This window comes from Trachemys scripta, chromosome 17, assembly GCF_013100865.1.
Source record: "Trachemys scripta elegans isolate TJP31775 chromosome 17, CAS_Tse_1.0, whole genome shotgun sequence".
Lineage (NCBI taxonomy): Eukaryota > Metazoa > Chordata > Testudines > Emydidae > Trachemys > Trachemys scripta.
Window position 1 is genome coordinate 17842177 of NC_048314.1, and position 17562 is coordinate 17859738.

The following is a 17562-nucleotide window of genomic DNA, read 5'->3' on the forward strand; positions in this document are numbered from 1 at the left end:
GGGGGGGGGGAGGGGAAGCAGGTGCTCCAAGGGAGCGATCCGGGTGGGGGGAGGTGCTGGGGGAAATGGCCCGGGACCTCCGCTGGTGCTGGGGGGGGGAGGGAGGGTTGGCGGGGCTGGCAGGCTCCCTACCCGACTCTGCATGTCCCTACAGCTCCTAGGCGGTGGAGGGACCAGGGGGCTCTGCACGCTGCTCCCACCACAAGCACCAGCTGCGCAGCTCCCATTGGCTGGGAACCGCAGCCAATGGGAGCTATGGGGGCAGGGTCTGTGGGCATGGGCAGTGGGCGGAGCCCCCTAGCCCCTCCACCTAGGAGCTGCAGGGCCATGCCAGTGGGAACTGGGGAGCCCCCACACACATACCCGCCAACGCCCTGCCCCTTGCTCCCTCCCACACACCCAAAATGCTAGCTGCTCCAGAAGTCACAGACGTCACGGAAACCGTGACCTCCATGACAGACTCACAGCCTTAACTATATGGTTCAGCCCATTGTTTATCTATATACCCTGGTTTATCTTTTACTCAGATCTGAAGCAAGTGTTTTTAGAGAGGAGGAGAAAGAATAACAGCTCATATCCTTCGTGTGTTTCAACACATTATCGCATTTAAGGGGAAAAGTTTGACACCTACTAGCATTTAGCAGTAGAATGTGGTGCCGCTTTCTCCTCCCTTCAGCTCAACTGTGACAGTAACAGATGGATCCGATCCAACAGGGAACCTCTCCTCTTTCAGCCAAAACATCCTCTTCAGAGCATTAACTCAGCCATCACCAGAAACAAATTCGGCTGGGGCCTCCAATCCCAAAGAAAACCAGGTTTAAAAAGACCACCACCTGCAACTGACAGCATACTGGATTGTATATGGCCTTATCTGACCCGCTACCCCGTTTGGCTTCTCTGAGGTTGCTTGCTGGGACAGAACTATGTGTAGAAAGAAGAAAGGGGGTGGAAACCCCCTATGCTAGATAGTTTCCACCTCTGGCTGGCTTACTACAGAGAGGAAGCATGGTCCAGTGGTTCCGATGCAATCTTGGACCTTGGGAGAGCCTGGTTCAGTTCCCTGCCGTGCACAGACTCCCAGCGTGATGGTGAGCAGCCACTCTCTGTGTCTCAGCCAGGGCCGGCTCCAGGCACCAGCTTTTCCCCTGCTACAGCCCTCTCCCAGGGCTGTTTTTAACCCCTCTGGGCAGGAACGGGGTGACCACCCCGCTACACCCATATTTTAAGCTGGTCCCTTCCTTTTCTTCTCTGGTGCTGTATCCCCTTGGGCATGTTTCTGCCCTTTCATCAAGTCCTTGGCTGTTAGGTGTATTGGGCTGGAAACTCATAAGCACCGAGGGCCATATCCTCAGCTGATATAAACGGTCCCAGCTCCATTGAGTTCAATGACTTATGCCAATTTACACCAGCGGAGAATCTGCTCCTTAACGTCTTGATGAGAGTCCATGTGGGTGTTTTGTAGCACGCTAGCATTTGTCCCCTGGGACTTCGCCTCAAGTTCACTGAGGTAACATGGGGTCTGCGACTCTTGTCAGCATCAGTATTACTGTGTGCAGAAGATGACGAGCAAGGACCACATATGCAGCGCATGCATTCATCACGCCATCGAAGCAATCTGTGGCATTAGTTTAAAGGAGTTTCAACACACTAGTCTTTCACCCCAGGAGACTCAAATTCAAATTGGATCCCAAGAGACACAGGGGGCCACCCAATCCTAAAGTCATGACATTTATTCTGTTGGGTATTGTATTTAAAAAATGGGGAAAGAAAGTGTCTTTGGGTAAGCTGGCTTTACAAAGGTCAGTTCCGGTATGGTACCTCCCATGCGAAAAATCGGTCATGTCCCCGACGGTGCAGGCACTGGGCTTGTTTGTACTGACTGTGGAAACACACAGCCTAAATAAAGTCTGACTTTTAAATCTATTTCTAATTACTGTGCCCTTTCCACTCTGGAATGCTGGAATCCCTAAAAAAGGTACCGTGACAGAAGTCACTACATGCGCTCGCTCTCTGAAGCGTACTGGCTTTGGATGTATGAATGACAAAAAGCTGTTGCCCTCTAGCAACTGGCCGACAAATGGGATATGGGAGTTACTGCCATCCAGAGGTAAAAACCTTCTTTTGGCTCAGGCGGCAGAGGTCTGAGTTTGTGGAGCTGAAGAAGCAGGGTTCTAGTAGTAACCAACTGTGTTTTCAGGACACGGATTCATTACACAACCTTCTAAACCCATTTTATAATAATACTTAACTTAAGATATAACGGGCATAGGTAATTACTGAGAGCATGACAACAGTGAATAAAATGGTCCTAGTAAACCAAACCATCTAGGATAAGAGATCCCATTAGTACCTCCTCCTCAGAATCACTGCCTGCAGACATTTCCAAACTTAATCGCTAGAGACTTTAATTGCTTGTCAGATTCACATCTGGCTAGAGCCACATCCGGAGTTGATCTACCATCCCTTGGGACGAAGGGACTAGAGGCCAAATGCAAACAGCATGAGGGCTGCATTACACAGGAGAATTTTTTCAAATCCATATAAAAGATTTTCACTTATCATCCCTTCTCTCCTCTGGGATGGTGAGCGGAAGTGATTTCTTCTTGGTTAATTGCCTTAGGGGGGGACCTGATGCTTGGATTTGCAGGAGCCGAGTTTTGCTGGCAGGAACACAAACTTCTGTTTCCGATATCAGCCCACTCCACACTTAAGGCTGCTCCCATCCAGTATTTGGGTTCAGACAATTAGGGAGTGTGAAGCAAGATGGAGAATTTGGCCCCAGCTCTGGATTTCATTCCTGAATCAACACGCCAGGCGTGGAGGAGTTTGGATCTGAGAGTTCTGACTCAGGCCTACGTTGGTCCAAGTATTGGACTGGGATTCAAAAGATCTAGACTCTATTCCCAGCTGTGCGACCGTGGGAAAACCTCCCTGTGGTCTTTGTTTCCTTCCCATCCTTGTGCATCTGTCCTCTATTTAGACTGTAAACACGCCAGGGCTCTCGTGAAAGGAACTTTTCCTCACACCCTCACCCCCAGTTTGGCCACCATACCAAAAGAATCGAGAATTTCTTCAGCTCTAGTCCTGGGTGCTTCTTGAAAAATCATCACCCCGGAGAGAGACTAGCACCTCGTCACGCTCTTCTGGGCTTGACAGAAAATCAGTTACAGGCACGTGCCTTGATAGGTTAAAGGGGGACCCTTGGGCCTCAACTACCGAAAATCAGAGCCTTGGTTTGCTCTATGGGCAAGACGCCTGCTTAGTCGGTCTCCATCCCCCTTCTTCCAAACAGGCAAGGCATTGTAATACACATACATGAATGCTGCTCCCTCACTGCTCTAGAGGAATCCTATAATGTTGTTATCTCTTGAGCAGTACAGCCAGGCTGAGAGAAGGGACCACACAACACGCACGTGAAAACCTCCCGCCACAGACACACTCGCCGGTGATAGCGGCAGGTTCCTTAGTACAGAAGCTCAAGCGATGTCAAAGCTGCAGCCCTGGCTCTGGCTGGCGACAGATTTCCCCACAGCAGGAGGGGCAGTTTGTTTTGAAGGTAGTGCTAGGCAGAGGGATGCAAAATCTTGTCAGTCGGGCTTTGTTGACAAAGGTGGGTTGCAGGAGAGTCCCATTTGAGCTAAAGCTGCAGCATTCAGAGGCTTCAGGGACACGATCTGAGAATTGGGGCATGTCCATTTTGACAGTGTTCCTTTAAACAGAGCGGGCAACATCCTACTCCCTTCTCAGCAGCCGCAGAGGGCCCCAAATGCAACGAAACCAGTGCAGTTCTGCAGTTTCAGACCCCAATGCTAGGGTTCCACACCCCCTTATTCACTGCAGGCCCTAGCTCCCTCCACACTGGTACTTGGCCGTGGTTGGGGACAGGCAGAGGTGAGGGAGTTCAGAAGCAGGGACTGTAGATCCGTTGCTAGGTAGTCTCCATTCCCCACTGTATGGAGGCATAGCAGCAAAGGGGGCCTTAGAGACGAAGGGGGATTCCATCTCCCCTAGCCTTCCATGCATCACACCCCAGCTACTCCGGGTTGGGACGGGGAAGGATGTTGCACTGAGTAATCACAGCCACGGGGGTTTAAGGCGCCTGGAGGCACCCGTTTCATCCTATTGTCAGCCCTCTATTGTCAGATCTCTCCTGCGAGAGAGGTTTTCACGGCAGCGAACAGCGCTGGGCTAAGAGGAAAGAACAAAGAGCGGAGGATGGAAAGGCTGAACACCGCACGCCTTTGCAAACACGGTGACGCATCATTAAGCAACCAAAGTTAGGAGAACAAGTCAAGGACTGCAGAGGAACGCTGAAATTTTTCATGGCACCGGGCTCAGTGGCATACGTTGCTACACACAGCAAGCCGCGGCAGCTGTAACAAGAGAAAAGCAACCCACTCTTTAGGATTTGCTCCTGAAGCAACATTAACCTGGTACAAGCTAGCTGACATTAGCATGTGGATGGCTCCGTAGGCTTTTGTATCCTGTTCCTTTGTGGGATTCCCAGCTGGAATACGTCAGTGTGAACATGAGCGCCGCACGGCTTCAATCAAGGAAGAGATGCACTGATTGTGAATTTTACTTGCCTTTATTTGTACCAGGAGCCTCGGACCTCCTGCAAGCCCTGGAACAAAAGCAGAAGTCAGAGCACACAGCTCTGTTTGAGAGCCAGAGGGTGGGCTTTTCTAGAGCACCTAAATGAGCTGGGAGCACAAGGCCAAGGTAAAGGAGCTTGTGCGCCTAGGTCACTTAGGCACTTCTGTAAGTACCACCCTGAGCCTTTTTCACAATAGGGCCTGATCCCACGCCCACGGAAGTCGTCAATGGAAGTCTTTCCATTGACTTTAATAGGAGCTGGCGAAGTAATAGTTCGTGGTGATGCAGTGCCTCCCAGGTGAGATCTGAAAACACTTTACAGACACCATAGAAGTACGCCTCTCCTTCCCACTCACGACTCGCATTCTTCAGGGGGGGAAGCTGAGGCCTGGTGGCGTTAAAGCTGGCAGTGTCACACAGGTAGGTGCCTAAAATACATCCACATTTAGACACGTAAGTAAATAGCCTGTGATTAATGCCCAAAAGCTCCCATGCAAGTCTGAGGCACTGCCCGGAACAGAACCCACCTGCCCACTCTCCTGGGTCTGCTGCCTCTCCATTCCCTTCACCCACCGACTCGCTCACTCTCCATTTGCTGGCATGCAAAGCAGGACATCCCTGCTGATGATCGACAGTGACTTCTCCGGGCCCTGTAATCAGCAGCACCTCATCCCCTGAGATCACGTGCATCCTCTCAGCAACAAGAGTCATGCGTCCTTGGGCAACATGCTCCCAAGCCAAGGGCTTGTCTTCACTGCTAAGGAGGACGCCGTGTTTTTAACCTCGGGGCAACTAGCATTTGTGAGCTCCCCGACGGTAAAAACGAAGGGAAAACAAGGCACTTTGGTTTGGTTAATCTCCGGAGACAGGCAGGGGTTAGTGCACTTTGCTCTGTGGTAAAACTAACACGCCTGATCTCATGGTTTTGCCTGGGGATCGCTCACACACACATCGTGACCCTGAGGCAAAAAACTCCAGCTCTTTAGCTGTGGGGAAAAAAAGCCTCAAGAAAGATCAGAACCCAGACCTAGCTCCCCAAAGCAAGTACAGACACGTCCTCATTCTCTGTCCCTCCACCAAAGCAGCTTCAGTGCCCAGCCACGGCTTGGCCAAGAGATTGAGCGCCCTCACTATGCAAGCAGGTCTGACCACCCACCCCCATTTGCTAATAGTGGGATTTAAAAAAAAAATCCAATTGATTAGCTGCGGTGTCAGTGCAGAGTCACTTCAGGGGGTTCAGTTCACATATAAGGGATTTACTTTCCAGAAGGGCTCTTTGAACCCGCTAACGCCTTTATCTTTCAAATAGCTGCACTGTGCACACGCATTAAAAACGGATGAGGCAGCATGAGCCGTTATTTCTAAACCTCTTGCTCCGCTTGCAGAACTCGGTTTCCAAGGGAAATATACATTTCAAACAGGACATGCTTTCCAACCCACCCCAAGCAGCCCACATTCAGCCGGTGGAACTCACTGCCACAAGGTATTACTGAAGCCAAGAGCCTAGCATTATTAAAAAGTGACTTTGGACATTTAATTTTCCCATAGCAACTTCCATTTTAAAATAAAAACAAAATAATTCCTCTCGTTTTGGCCAGTTTTTCTTTTTACACTGTGGCTGTCAATCCCCAAGTATCTACTAGCCAAAGAGATTAATTCTTCGTTTCTTTTCATTTGACCATTTTCACTAGGAAGTCCCGGGAGGATCACCAAGGGATCCTTTGGTCAGAGATATCCAACAGTTTGTAATATTTGATTATGAATGGCTTTCAATAATCTCTAATGACTGGAGAGGTCTAACACATACGCTTAAAATCTCCTCTTTCATCACGTCTCCATCATTTATCCTCATTCAATTCATAGATTCATAGATTCTAGGACTGGAAGGGACCTCGAGAGGTCATCGAGTCCAGTCCCCTGCCCGCATGGCAGGACCAAATACTGTCTAGACCATCCCTGATAGACATTTATCTAACCTGCTCTTAAATATCTCCAGAGATGGAGATTCCACAACCTCCCTAGGCAATTTATTCCAGTGTTTAACAATCTCTCGCTCTCTCTATTATTTAACCTGACTGGTGATTAATCAAAAACAGGGCTGCAACACACGATACCTTCTCAAAGCCTCAAAATTTAGCCAATAATTTCTCAAGTGTCAGAGGGGTAGCTCTGTTAGTCTGTACCCACAAAAACAATGAGGAGTCCGGTGGCACCTTAAAGGCTAACCGATTTATTTGGGCATAAGCTTTTGTGGGTAAAAAACCCGCTTATACCCAAATAAATCTGTTAGTCTTGAAGGTGCCACCTGACTCTCCACTAATGTCTGGTGTCCTCCTTGCGTCAGAGGAATATGCAGCCTGCTTGAAAGAGGTTTTCACACTGTAGATGCAATTAAACAGCAACCACATGCGTGTGGCTGGGAATAAACCCAGCTGCCGTCTCCTGAAGGAACACGTTCATTTCGGAGAGACGGGCGGGGATCGCACCGAATCCAAGAGTATTTCCTGAACGTGCTATTCATAATCAGGCAAACAAGAGCCGGGAGGTAATTACAAGCGCCGTGTCACTGTACAGAAGCCATATACCCCTTGTGTGTGCCTTCTGAGGATAGTAATCATACCGCATCTCTAGAAGGATAAACTAAGGCACCAAGTGAGCAAGCCACAATAGCCACATTGGCTGATTCTACAGGGATAGTTGGCAACCTGGCACCATCTAGGCTAAGTTCTAATTTGCTGCACTCACCAAGCTTGGGTGTGCAAGATGGATTCCAGCACTTTAATGAAAGAAAAAAATGCCCTCTCAGATGAAAGGACCAATTCTGTGCTCATTGAAATCAACAGGAGATCTGCCACGGACTTCAGTATGCAAGCACACCTTTGAAAGCCCAAAGCTTGTGTGAACTGCCTTGGGGAGCCTTAGTCAGCTGCAGCGTGCATGGAACAAGGATGGTCGTTTGGTTGAGGCACAGGACTGGACTCAGAAGAATGGAGGTCAGTTCTCAGCTCTGCCATGGACTCCCTCTGGCAAATCACAATCTCTCTGCCCCCATTCAGCAAGGTACTTAAGCACATGCCTAACTCTAAGTACTTGAAAGCTAATGGGACTACCCACACGCCTAAAGACAGGCAACTGCTTGTTGAATTGAGGTGTCCTCATCCGTCAATGGGGACAATAATACTTCTTTGATCTCACTCTTCTTTAGTTAGACTGAGGTCTTTGGGACAGGGACTGTCTTCCACTGTATGTTTGTACAGCACCTAGCACAATGGAGACATGACTTCAAGTTGGGGCTGTGTCGGCTATTCAATGCAGTAGAACAACAATGAATCATTACCATCATCTGTAGGCTAAAATGCCCAGATAAAAATCAGTGCCAAATGTCTCAATGGGCTTTGGCTAGGAGATTGGTCTGATACATTAAATCCTCTCCCTTGCCAAGGAAAATGTGGATTGAGATTCTGTGGGTGGGGATCCCAGAAGACCACATGTAATTCTTATTACCAGTGATCACCGTATGTATTAGAGCATTTGTTGCTGAGCCCATCTGTGCTCCGTAACTAGCACCATTCACACTAATTTGGTGATCCTTCCCAATTATTTTCTTCTGCTGCAATTATCAATCCATCATGCAGCATACAGTTGCAAGGAAAAAAGGGTTTTTTCTTTGAGTCTCATCGGCTTTGATACATTGCCCAGCTCACTGATTATTGTAGTCATGGTAGCTGTTTTAATTACACAAAACTTCTCTTTAAGAACAGTCACTGTATTGTAAAGCACTGGGGTTTTGAAAGTGTCTCCACCAGAGTAATTCAGCCGCACACAGAGTGGGGGATTTTTGCAATGCACGTACTGTTTACAGTTCCTTTTTTACACCGTACATACCCCATTAATCCAGTTATTAGACATTTACATTAGCACAGGATCTGCGAATAGCTGGGCTCCCAAAGGGCTCTCAAACTCATCCATTTGAGAGTACTCTTCTCGTGACAGCTGCCCTCTTTAAAAGGAAAGGAGATGTAACTATAGCAAGGCAAGGGCAAGGCACAGAGAAGCCTGTTAAATCTCAGAGAAGTGACCAAATTTGGTACGGAGTGGGATTGCCGAATTCCCTCCTCTGTCCACCAACGAGACTACGGTCCATTCCTTCAACGGCAGCTCTTCCGCTGGTGCGCCATTATTTCCCCACCTGCTTCAAGGCTGGTGTCAGCAGTGGGATTAACAAAGCCACTGGGGAAGAGTAAAGCAATCAGCTGACTAGATCTGTGATTGACTGGGGAGTGTATTGATACTATGTGGCAGCAGCACCAGAGATTCCAGAAAGTCCACTAGGGACTTCACTACAGCTATTGATTTTACATAGAAGGTACTAAGATACTATGGTGATGGGGGCAGTATGAAACAGAGAGAAAGGGGTTAAACGGAGAGTCCTCCTCTCTGGGGATGAAAAATTACACCAGAACCACCTCCGTCTCTGTATCCCCAACCGTGTATCCACTTTGCACTGCGAAAAAACACTACACTTGGCTATTACAGTGAGGCGTGCTATAGGAAAAAATACTATTCAATTTCTGTAGCGCCTAAAGGCCCTGACTGAGCTCAGAAGCCAGTTGTGCTAGGTGCTGCAGATACGCATAACACTCTAAGAGACAAGACAAAGGAAGTATCGTCATCCCCATTGGACAGAGGGGAAAAGGAGGCACAGAGAAATTAAGTGATGTGACCAGAACCAGGCAGGGAATCTGTGGCAGAGCCAGGAATTGAACCCAGGCCCGTCTAGTGTCATAATCACAACATCATCCTCTTCCTTTGAAGGCCTTGAGCCAGAAATACAGGCAGAAAAAGTCTCTTCTTAAGGGAACAAACCTCCCTTTGCAGCAAGAAGCTCATTATGCATGGAAGAGTATTCAAAAAGTCAAGGGACGTGCTCACTGTGGTGTGTCACGGTTTGAAACCAAACTGGCCTTTGTGGACTAAGCTGCCCCACAGCAACCCAGAGCACAACAGACAGTGGGTGGTGGGTCCTGTAATTGTGTGTGTGGTGGGGAGGAGCTTTTTTAATTAGTGGGGAGATGAAGGTGGGAGGGATAACAACTTATGTTGAACAAACCACCTTGTGCGACAGATAAACCCCATTTTTATTTTAGCAATCAATAGAGGCAGAGCACCAGCTGGGAGGTAAGTCAATGCAACATGCACTCAGGGCTACACGGCACTCCAAACGAATTCAAAAATTTGCCACTGAAATTATAACACAGCACAAGTATTAAACATGCAGCGTCGTCTATAGCTACAGCTACCATATATTAAGTCCAACTGCAGTGGTATATTGCAAACAAAACATTTTGTTAACAATAGGCTTTTGCTCTTTGTAGCTTGTTCTTTGGAGGAAACACTCTGTCATCACCGCATAGCTACACTCTGGCAAGGTCCACACAGCTAGAAAGTCTTTATTAGGTAGAAAGATTCCTTCGGTTACTGAGTAACATATGAGTTTTGTTTTATCTTTCAGTCCTTCGTGGGAGATTGCATGATCATGGAACAGATTTAAGAAAAAAAAACCAATAGACTTGGGGAGGAATTTTTTTTTTTTTTAAATATGGATTTTCCTGCATGATCCCAAAGCCTAGAGCCAAAAAATACATTGTGGGAGAAAATACCTTCATTTAACAGTGCTGAAGACTATATACAATGTGTGAACAAGGGGACTATATTTGTTTGGTTTTCTAAGTGCTTAGGGCTTGATCCAAAGCCAAAAGTCAATGGGAGTTTTTCCACTGATTGCAACAGACTTTGGGTCAGACCTTTAAAGTACACCTACACTGCAATAAAACACCCGCAGCTGGCCTGGGGCAGGTGACTTGGGCACGCAGAGCGTGGGCTGCGTGGACATAAAACAGCAGTGTAGACATTCGGGCTAGAGCCCAGGCCCTGGGATCCTAAGACATCCATAAAAAACAACCTCCCTAAGGCAGGGAGGGGATTGCTGTGGTCTGTGGAGACCTGCATCAAAAGGAGCAGGGATCAGGTTCCGAGATGGCAGATGTCTGCAGTCATTTCAGACAGCAAAAGTGGCTGCTAGTTTTCATATACAGTTCATCTGCGCTTGGCTTCCCTAGTCAAGGCTTTTTAAGATGACTGTGCAAGAAGTGATCTACTTTAAAAAAAAATGCTGGAATGGACAAACGGTATGTATGTTCTTATTGCTGGGGTAGGTGATGGTGAGAAGAGGAAGAACTTTGATGGGCTTTTTTTTTTTTTTTTTTGAGGGTAAAGAAAGTGACCAGCACTATGTATTCTTGTACGGGCAGCTGACGAACAGGGGAAGGTGGGGTTAACACGTAGGAAAAACGGAGTCAGAAAGCAAAAAAAAAAAAAGTGTCAACACCACTCTTTGCTTCTGTAATTACTATGCCAAAGACTTCCAGATAAGAGAGTTTAATGGGCCTTTTGAAAGCCTGTAATAAAACAAATGTAAAAATTTAATTGCTATGCTGTGTGTGGGAGGGGGGGGGAGAATATCACCCCAATGGACTGCAAGCCATCAGGCCTCTTGCCTCCCGACTGTCTACTGGACTTGGGGTTCCAACCAGCCCCCCATTAACCTTAATGGGAGTCTCCCAATTGACTTCAATGGAAGCGTGGTTCAGGCCTTGCAGAATGTTATTTATCTACAGCAGGCTTAGCAGTATGGCCAGCTTGCTCGTTCTATAAAGTAATAATACACCTTTCCTACCTGGGTAAGTGATTAGAAAAGAGTGAAAGAACTGCAAGATGGTGTAAGCAACACGCCAAGCCAGGGCCTACAGTTTTAAGATTACCTTTTGCAATGTCCGTGTAATCTATACATGTGGATTTCCCTTCCCCCCGCTCCCACAATGCTTTGATGCTTTTTTCCCTTAAAATAATAATCACTATAGTCTTCTCCAGGACTCAAGACTACTCTGAATAATAAACAGTGCCTAACTCAGATGGTGCTTTTGATCCTCAAAGCACTTTACAAACATTCACTCACTACACTGCCCATTGTACCTTGTGGAATCGGTCAGTTTCACTGTTTAGAGCTCATCTTACACACAACACTTGCATCCCTTTAACTAGATCAGCATAGTTACAGTGGTACAGAGTGTGGCTACAGTTATATCACTATAAAGGCGCCTTATGCCTATTCTTGTATGGGAAGGGGAATCAGCTGACCACCGCTATGACTGTCTCCACACTTGGGGTTGCACTGGTATAACCATATCAGTAAAACCAACAAAAATCATTCCCCTAACCCACAGTTAGACTGATACAAAATCTGCGTGTAGACCAGGCCTAAAGCAAAGGGGTAAAGTGACTGGCCCAAGGCCATAGAGAAAGGATCAGAGCTGGGAAATGAACTTGGGAGTTCTAGACCATGACTCATTCAACAGCAGTAGCCTGTATGTGCAAACTGAAGTGCCGTTTTTGCAGCGAGCCTGCCATGGGCAGATGTGCAAAAGGGAAGGCATTCTCCCAAACAAGCCTGCACTATGAATCTACTGCAGCCCCATGGCGAAAGTCAGCGCCCCAATGCAGCCTCTTTCCAAGTCAGATCCCTGAAGATCTGGGTAGCCAGGGATCTTTCGGCACTGCCCTCTCTGACACACGAGGTTGTTTCGCCACCCTGATGGAGCCTTGCTGCGGGGCTCAGTGATTGCTTGACGCTTAAGCTGTTTGCAGGAGCTCAGCTTCATTTCGTTTCCGGTTCCAACCAGCTGTGCCTAACAAGAGCAACACAGCACCTCGCCCGGAAGCTCAGCCCTTCACGGCAGTCCCCCCAGTACTAGAGTTGTCAAGTGCAGGCTGAGGGGGCAGCCGGAATCCAGCTCCCCCAAGGTTAGGGGAATCAGACCATCACAGCGAAGGGGATCAGTGTGTCAAACGTCAGTATCAAACTTCCCACACTGATCATAAAGAACGAGTTGGACTTTTAAACAACGAAAACAGCTTTTCCCTGTTCTTTCAGTCACAGCCAGGACACCGACCCAATGAAATCAGGCTCCACGTTAGCCCTGCAGGTTGTGAACTACCAAAATCTCCAACTGGCTCCCTCTGGCCCACATAATCCCCTTCGTTTCAGAGCGGTAGCTGTGTTAGTCCGTATCAGCAAAAACAACAACGAGTCCTTGTGGCACCTTAGAGATTAACAAATGTATTTGGGCATAGGTTTTCATGGGCTAGAACCCACTTCATCAGATACATGGAGTGGAAAATACAGTAGCAGGTATAAATACACAGTACATTTCAGTGACTGGAGCCTGATTTGCTAGGGTTTTCCTGGCCAGTTATTTAACCGTCATTAGCATTTCAATGACAGCAGCCAGCCTTTGAAGTGAGTGGTAGGAAAGGGGGACAGCCACCCTTGTGGGGGTGTCTCATTTCAGGCCCAGGATGGCTGTAGATCCAACAAGACAGAAGGGTGTTTATTCCCAAAAAGAGGAACTAGGCTTGCGTGACCAAGATCCCAGTTTTCCTGCATGGAACAACCCAGGATTCTACCAGATGCCACAAGAAAGTTTGATTAAAAAACAAACAAACAAAGGCTAGGACTACACTACACTGCGGGGTCGACCTAAGATACGCAACTTCAGCTACGTGAATAGCGTAGCTGAAGTTGGGTATTTTAGGTCGACTTACCTGGCTGTGAGGATGGCAGCAAGTCAACCAAGGTCCGGCGGGTAGCGAAGACGTGCCCAAACACTCAGTGGGGGTTATTTTGGGAACGTACAGAACAGAGGTGCAAGTCACCATAAAACCTAAGGACAGTTGGGGTGAAAACGCAGGAGTGTTGCAGATTTATTGGGAGAGGGGAAATACACAGGACTGTAAAAAGCTTAGGAGGAGGAAACGTCTCCCCCTCACTTCTATCTGTGCCCACCCTGCAGTGACTGTGCACACATACAAACTACCTACACACTCTTTGCTCTGATGTTGTCTCACTGGCTAATAAAACTGCACTATAAGCAACTCAATCATTTAAAAACGTTTTGCAAGGAATTCCATAAAGACGACAAGAGGAGGATGGATTTGTACCGTTGATATATTTTTTAAACACTTCCCTATTGTTCAAGCAATTAGGAAAAGGTCCCTCCCAACTACCGTGCCAAATAGCCCATAAACCAAACCTGTTCCCCTCCATTAATACCTGTTCATGCCCTAGCTAACAGTCACACCAGCAGTTTCTCTGTATTAAACACGATGTGAATCCTCAGGAAATGGAGCCGTGTCCTCATTTTTGCCCCGTGGAGCTTTTATTTTAAGTTGTTGGTGGGGGGAGGGAGAGAAGTAGTATCAGCTGTGCCAGGGGTGGTCAACCTGTGGCTCCGGAGCCACATGCGGCTCTTCAGAAGTTAATATGCGGCTCCTTGTATCGGCACCGACTCCGGGGCTGGAGCTACAGGCGCCAACTTTCCAATGTGCCGGGGGGTGCTCCCTGCTCAACCCCTGACTCTGCCACAGGCCCTGCCCCCACTGCACCCCTTCCCGCCCCCTCCCGAGTCTGCCATGCCCTCGCTCCTCCCCCTCCAGAGCCTCCTGCATGCCACGAAACAGCTGATTGGGAGATGCGGGGAGGGAGGGGGAAGCACTGATCGGCCGGGCTGCCGGTGGGCGGGAGGCACTGGGAGCGGGGATGTCGGGGAGCTGATGGGCGGCTGCTGACGTATTACTGTGGCTCTTTGGCAATGTACATCGGTAAATGCTGGTTCCTTCTCCGGCTCAGGTTGGCCACCCCTGAGCTATGCGATGAAGTTGCAGATTAACGTTTCCTCTGGGAAATGTGCCAACAATTAATAATTACAGGAGCACAATGCCACATAGATTGCAGCTCTGGCCGTTCCCCTAGCTCAAGGTAGCAGAGACCTGCGGTTTTGTATAAGTCAGCCTAGGTTACATTTCCCTTTATCAGCATGTGGCCAGAGCGAGCAGAATAGCTGAGGATCATGAAGGCAAACAGCCATGGAGTCACTGAAAACTCCAGCAGATAACGAGTGCAAAGAAGACAGATATTGGTGAGCATTCCTCTGGGTTCTGTGGGTTGTTCCCCCCCACCCCCCACCAGAGACCCTGATTCACAGTTGGATATTCCAGGAGACTCAACCAGACTAAAACATTAGACGAGAAAAGTATGGATGAAATTAAGAGATATCCTGCCCCTGGTTCTTCCCCCACAGAAACGTCTCCAGGAGTCTGCTAAGCATATAGTGCACTTAAGTACAGGAAATGATCTGAGAAATATTTCAATTCGCTGATCTTACCTAACTCAGAAGAAATTCTGTAACTACCAAGTACACTTGTAAGACATCCCTGGTTCGATCCAGGGAGGGGTCTGTACTGCTGGGGAAACGTATAAACTATAGTCAGCAGTGCACTTTAATAAGCACCATGTACTGATCACAAAGGCAGCCTGTTTGGTGTCTAACTTTAACATGCACACTGCCAACTTATTATCTTTATAGATTCCGATGTGATTAAGCACTAGGGGAAGCCAATTTTATCTAAAGCAACATGTTAAAAGAATCTTACCTAATTCCTTTGGTTTGAACGATACTGTGGTGGGAAAGTCTGGATACAGCTGATATCACCTGGAAAGGAGAAAAAAAAACAACAACCTGGTGTGATTACAATAGAAAAGGGAAGCTATCACTAAAACTAATGGAGAGAAAGATACTTGGGGATCAATTTTCAGACCTGCTGAACATCTGCTGCTCCCATTGACTACTACTGAAATGTGAGTACATGGCTCCCCTGACAAACCGGCCCTTATTATCAGTTGTGTGGTAGTTCCTAGCAGCCCCGGTCATTGATCAGGACCCATTGTGTTAGGCGCTGCACAAACACAGAACAGAAAGATCGTCCCTGTCCCACTAAACTTTATTAAACTCAGATCACAACCCTATCAAAAGGCAAAGTAAAACTAGAACATTCCAACGAATCAGAAGACCACAAACAAGGGCTTTAAAGATTGATGTGACAGCACATAAAAAGCGACAAAGAGTCCTGGGGCACCTTATAGACTAACAGAAGTATGGGAGCATAAGCTTTCGCGGGTGAATACCCACTTCGTCAGACACACATACTGATCATAGTGTTCACATGACATTCTATCAATGCTAACACAACTTTTGGTTTTGCTGCTGAATGGAAACACAAAAATGTTAACCTTCTAATATAAAGGAAAGAAATAGGTAACAATGTAATACAAGGAAATTCCATCTTGGAGCTCATGCACAAAAATTCTAGATCTGCTCTAATGGTTTTATGCAATAACCAGTACCTCTTGACAAACTCTAGCCTTGCATTCTTCTATTGGATGATTTATGATCTTTTTGCACATGAAATAAATAGCTTGAGCCAAATTTCACTGCTCGCGGAAAGTGGGCTCAACTCCTATCATTTCAATGCAGTTGTGTCCACTTATATCAGGGTGAACTTGGCTCATTGTCTTGTTTTCATAATAGACTGACCCAGAATCTGATAAATGGCCAAAAATAAAGACTCATTAATATTTCAACAAGAAAAAAGCCAGCATGAATTTTTTGTGTCTGCTGTGAAAAATTCATCCTGTTTTTCTACCAGCTATAGCTCTGATAACTTTTATAAATTGACAAAACACGTTGCAATTTTCACCTTTAATGAGAAAAATTGAACACACTTTTCATTTTTTTTAAAAAAGAAAAACGGCTTTTTGTCTTTTACACACATGCAGCCATCAATTTGCAGTCCCTGCAAAGAAAAAAAAATTAAAACCTATTTTATATTTCATTACAATATTGTCTTTCCTTGGTCTCCCCTTTTCCAACAGTTTCCTCCACTGCCTGGCACCACAAAATTCTTTTTAGCTAGTGAACTTCCAAGGAAGTGGTTAGTACCTGGGAGGGGCAGTCAGGACTCCTGGGTTCTATTCTGGGCACCGGCACAGAATATCTGATCTTCACTAAGTGCTACCTTGCCTGGGATTGAATTTCCCCATCTGTAAAACGGGGATAAGAGTTCTTACCTACTTCACAGAGATGTTAGGAAGTGTTTATAAAATTGCTTTGAGATCCTCACATGCAGAATGACATGTAAATGCAAAGCTTTACTAGGATTATTAGGTGACATCATGAACTGGCAACTCAGTATTAGGACCAGATTTTCTGAAGATCTCAGCATCCATCAGCTTCCATTGTGATGCTCACCGTGTTGGACTTCCTTTCAAATCTGGCCACTTCGCCTTTATTGCCATGCAGGAAAACATGGGCTCTGCTCTTGGATTCTTGCTGCCCAGGCTAGCAGGGGACAGGAATGCCTCAGGTCATGCGCACGACCAGTGGTGCTGGAACGATTTTTATAGTGGGAGTGCTGAAGGCAGAAACCATGTATTTGGGTCGTTACTACTTCAAGCCAGGAGGTGCAGCAGCCAGCAGCCCTAGTTCCAGCACTTATGCTCACTACCAATCTCTGGTGGATCATGATTCAGACCCTGTCAAAACTAGAGTGTTCTTCACCCCTCCTTAGCCAGGAGGCTGGTGACGGTACGAAGCAGAGTGGGGGGTTAGGCTGGTGACATTTAAAGCATATCACACAGGTATCTGCAAGGCTGTAGCCAGCACTCCGAGGATCTCTCCGGAAAGAGAGAGATCAGCCGAGACACTGCCAACAAGACACTTAACAAGAAAGCAAGACGAAACCTTTTGACCTCTCAATACGGCCAAATCCCTCTAGATTCCAGGCACAGCTGGATTCAACATTTGGTAGTATCTGGGGTACTATAAATGGCTTTCGTCTTTCTTAGCACCTGTTTTTTTGTCAGAGGACTTTAATTGTTTTTTTGTTCCCCCTTTTGGATTCGTTGGTTGCTTGGTTTGATTTTTTCTCTCCCCCTAAATCAAACTTTCTTGAATTTCACTTTTTTGAAAATTGCCTACGTTCAACTTAAAAATCTGCTGTCTACACTAAGCT

General features: G+C 47.0%; 1 protein-coding gene across 1 annotated transcript in view; it reads right to left on the reverse strand.

The window, feature by feature from the left end:
• Positions 1-17562, reverse strand: part of VAV2 (vav guanine nucleotide exchange factor 2) — a 258067-nt gene that overhangs the window by 110965 nt on the left and 129540 nt on the right. The window contains exon 3 of the mRNA XM_034752021.1: positions 15145-15203. Within this exon, the coding sequence (XP_034607912.1) occupies positions 15145-15203 (59 nt within the window). The remainder of the gene's footprint in view (positions 1-15144; positions 15204-17562) is intronic.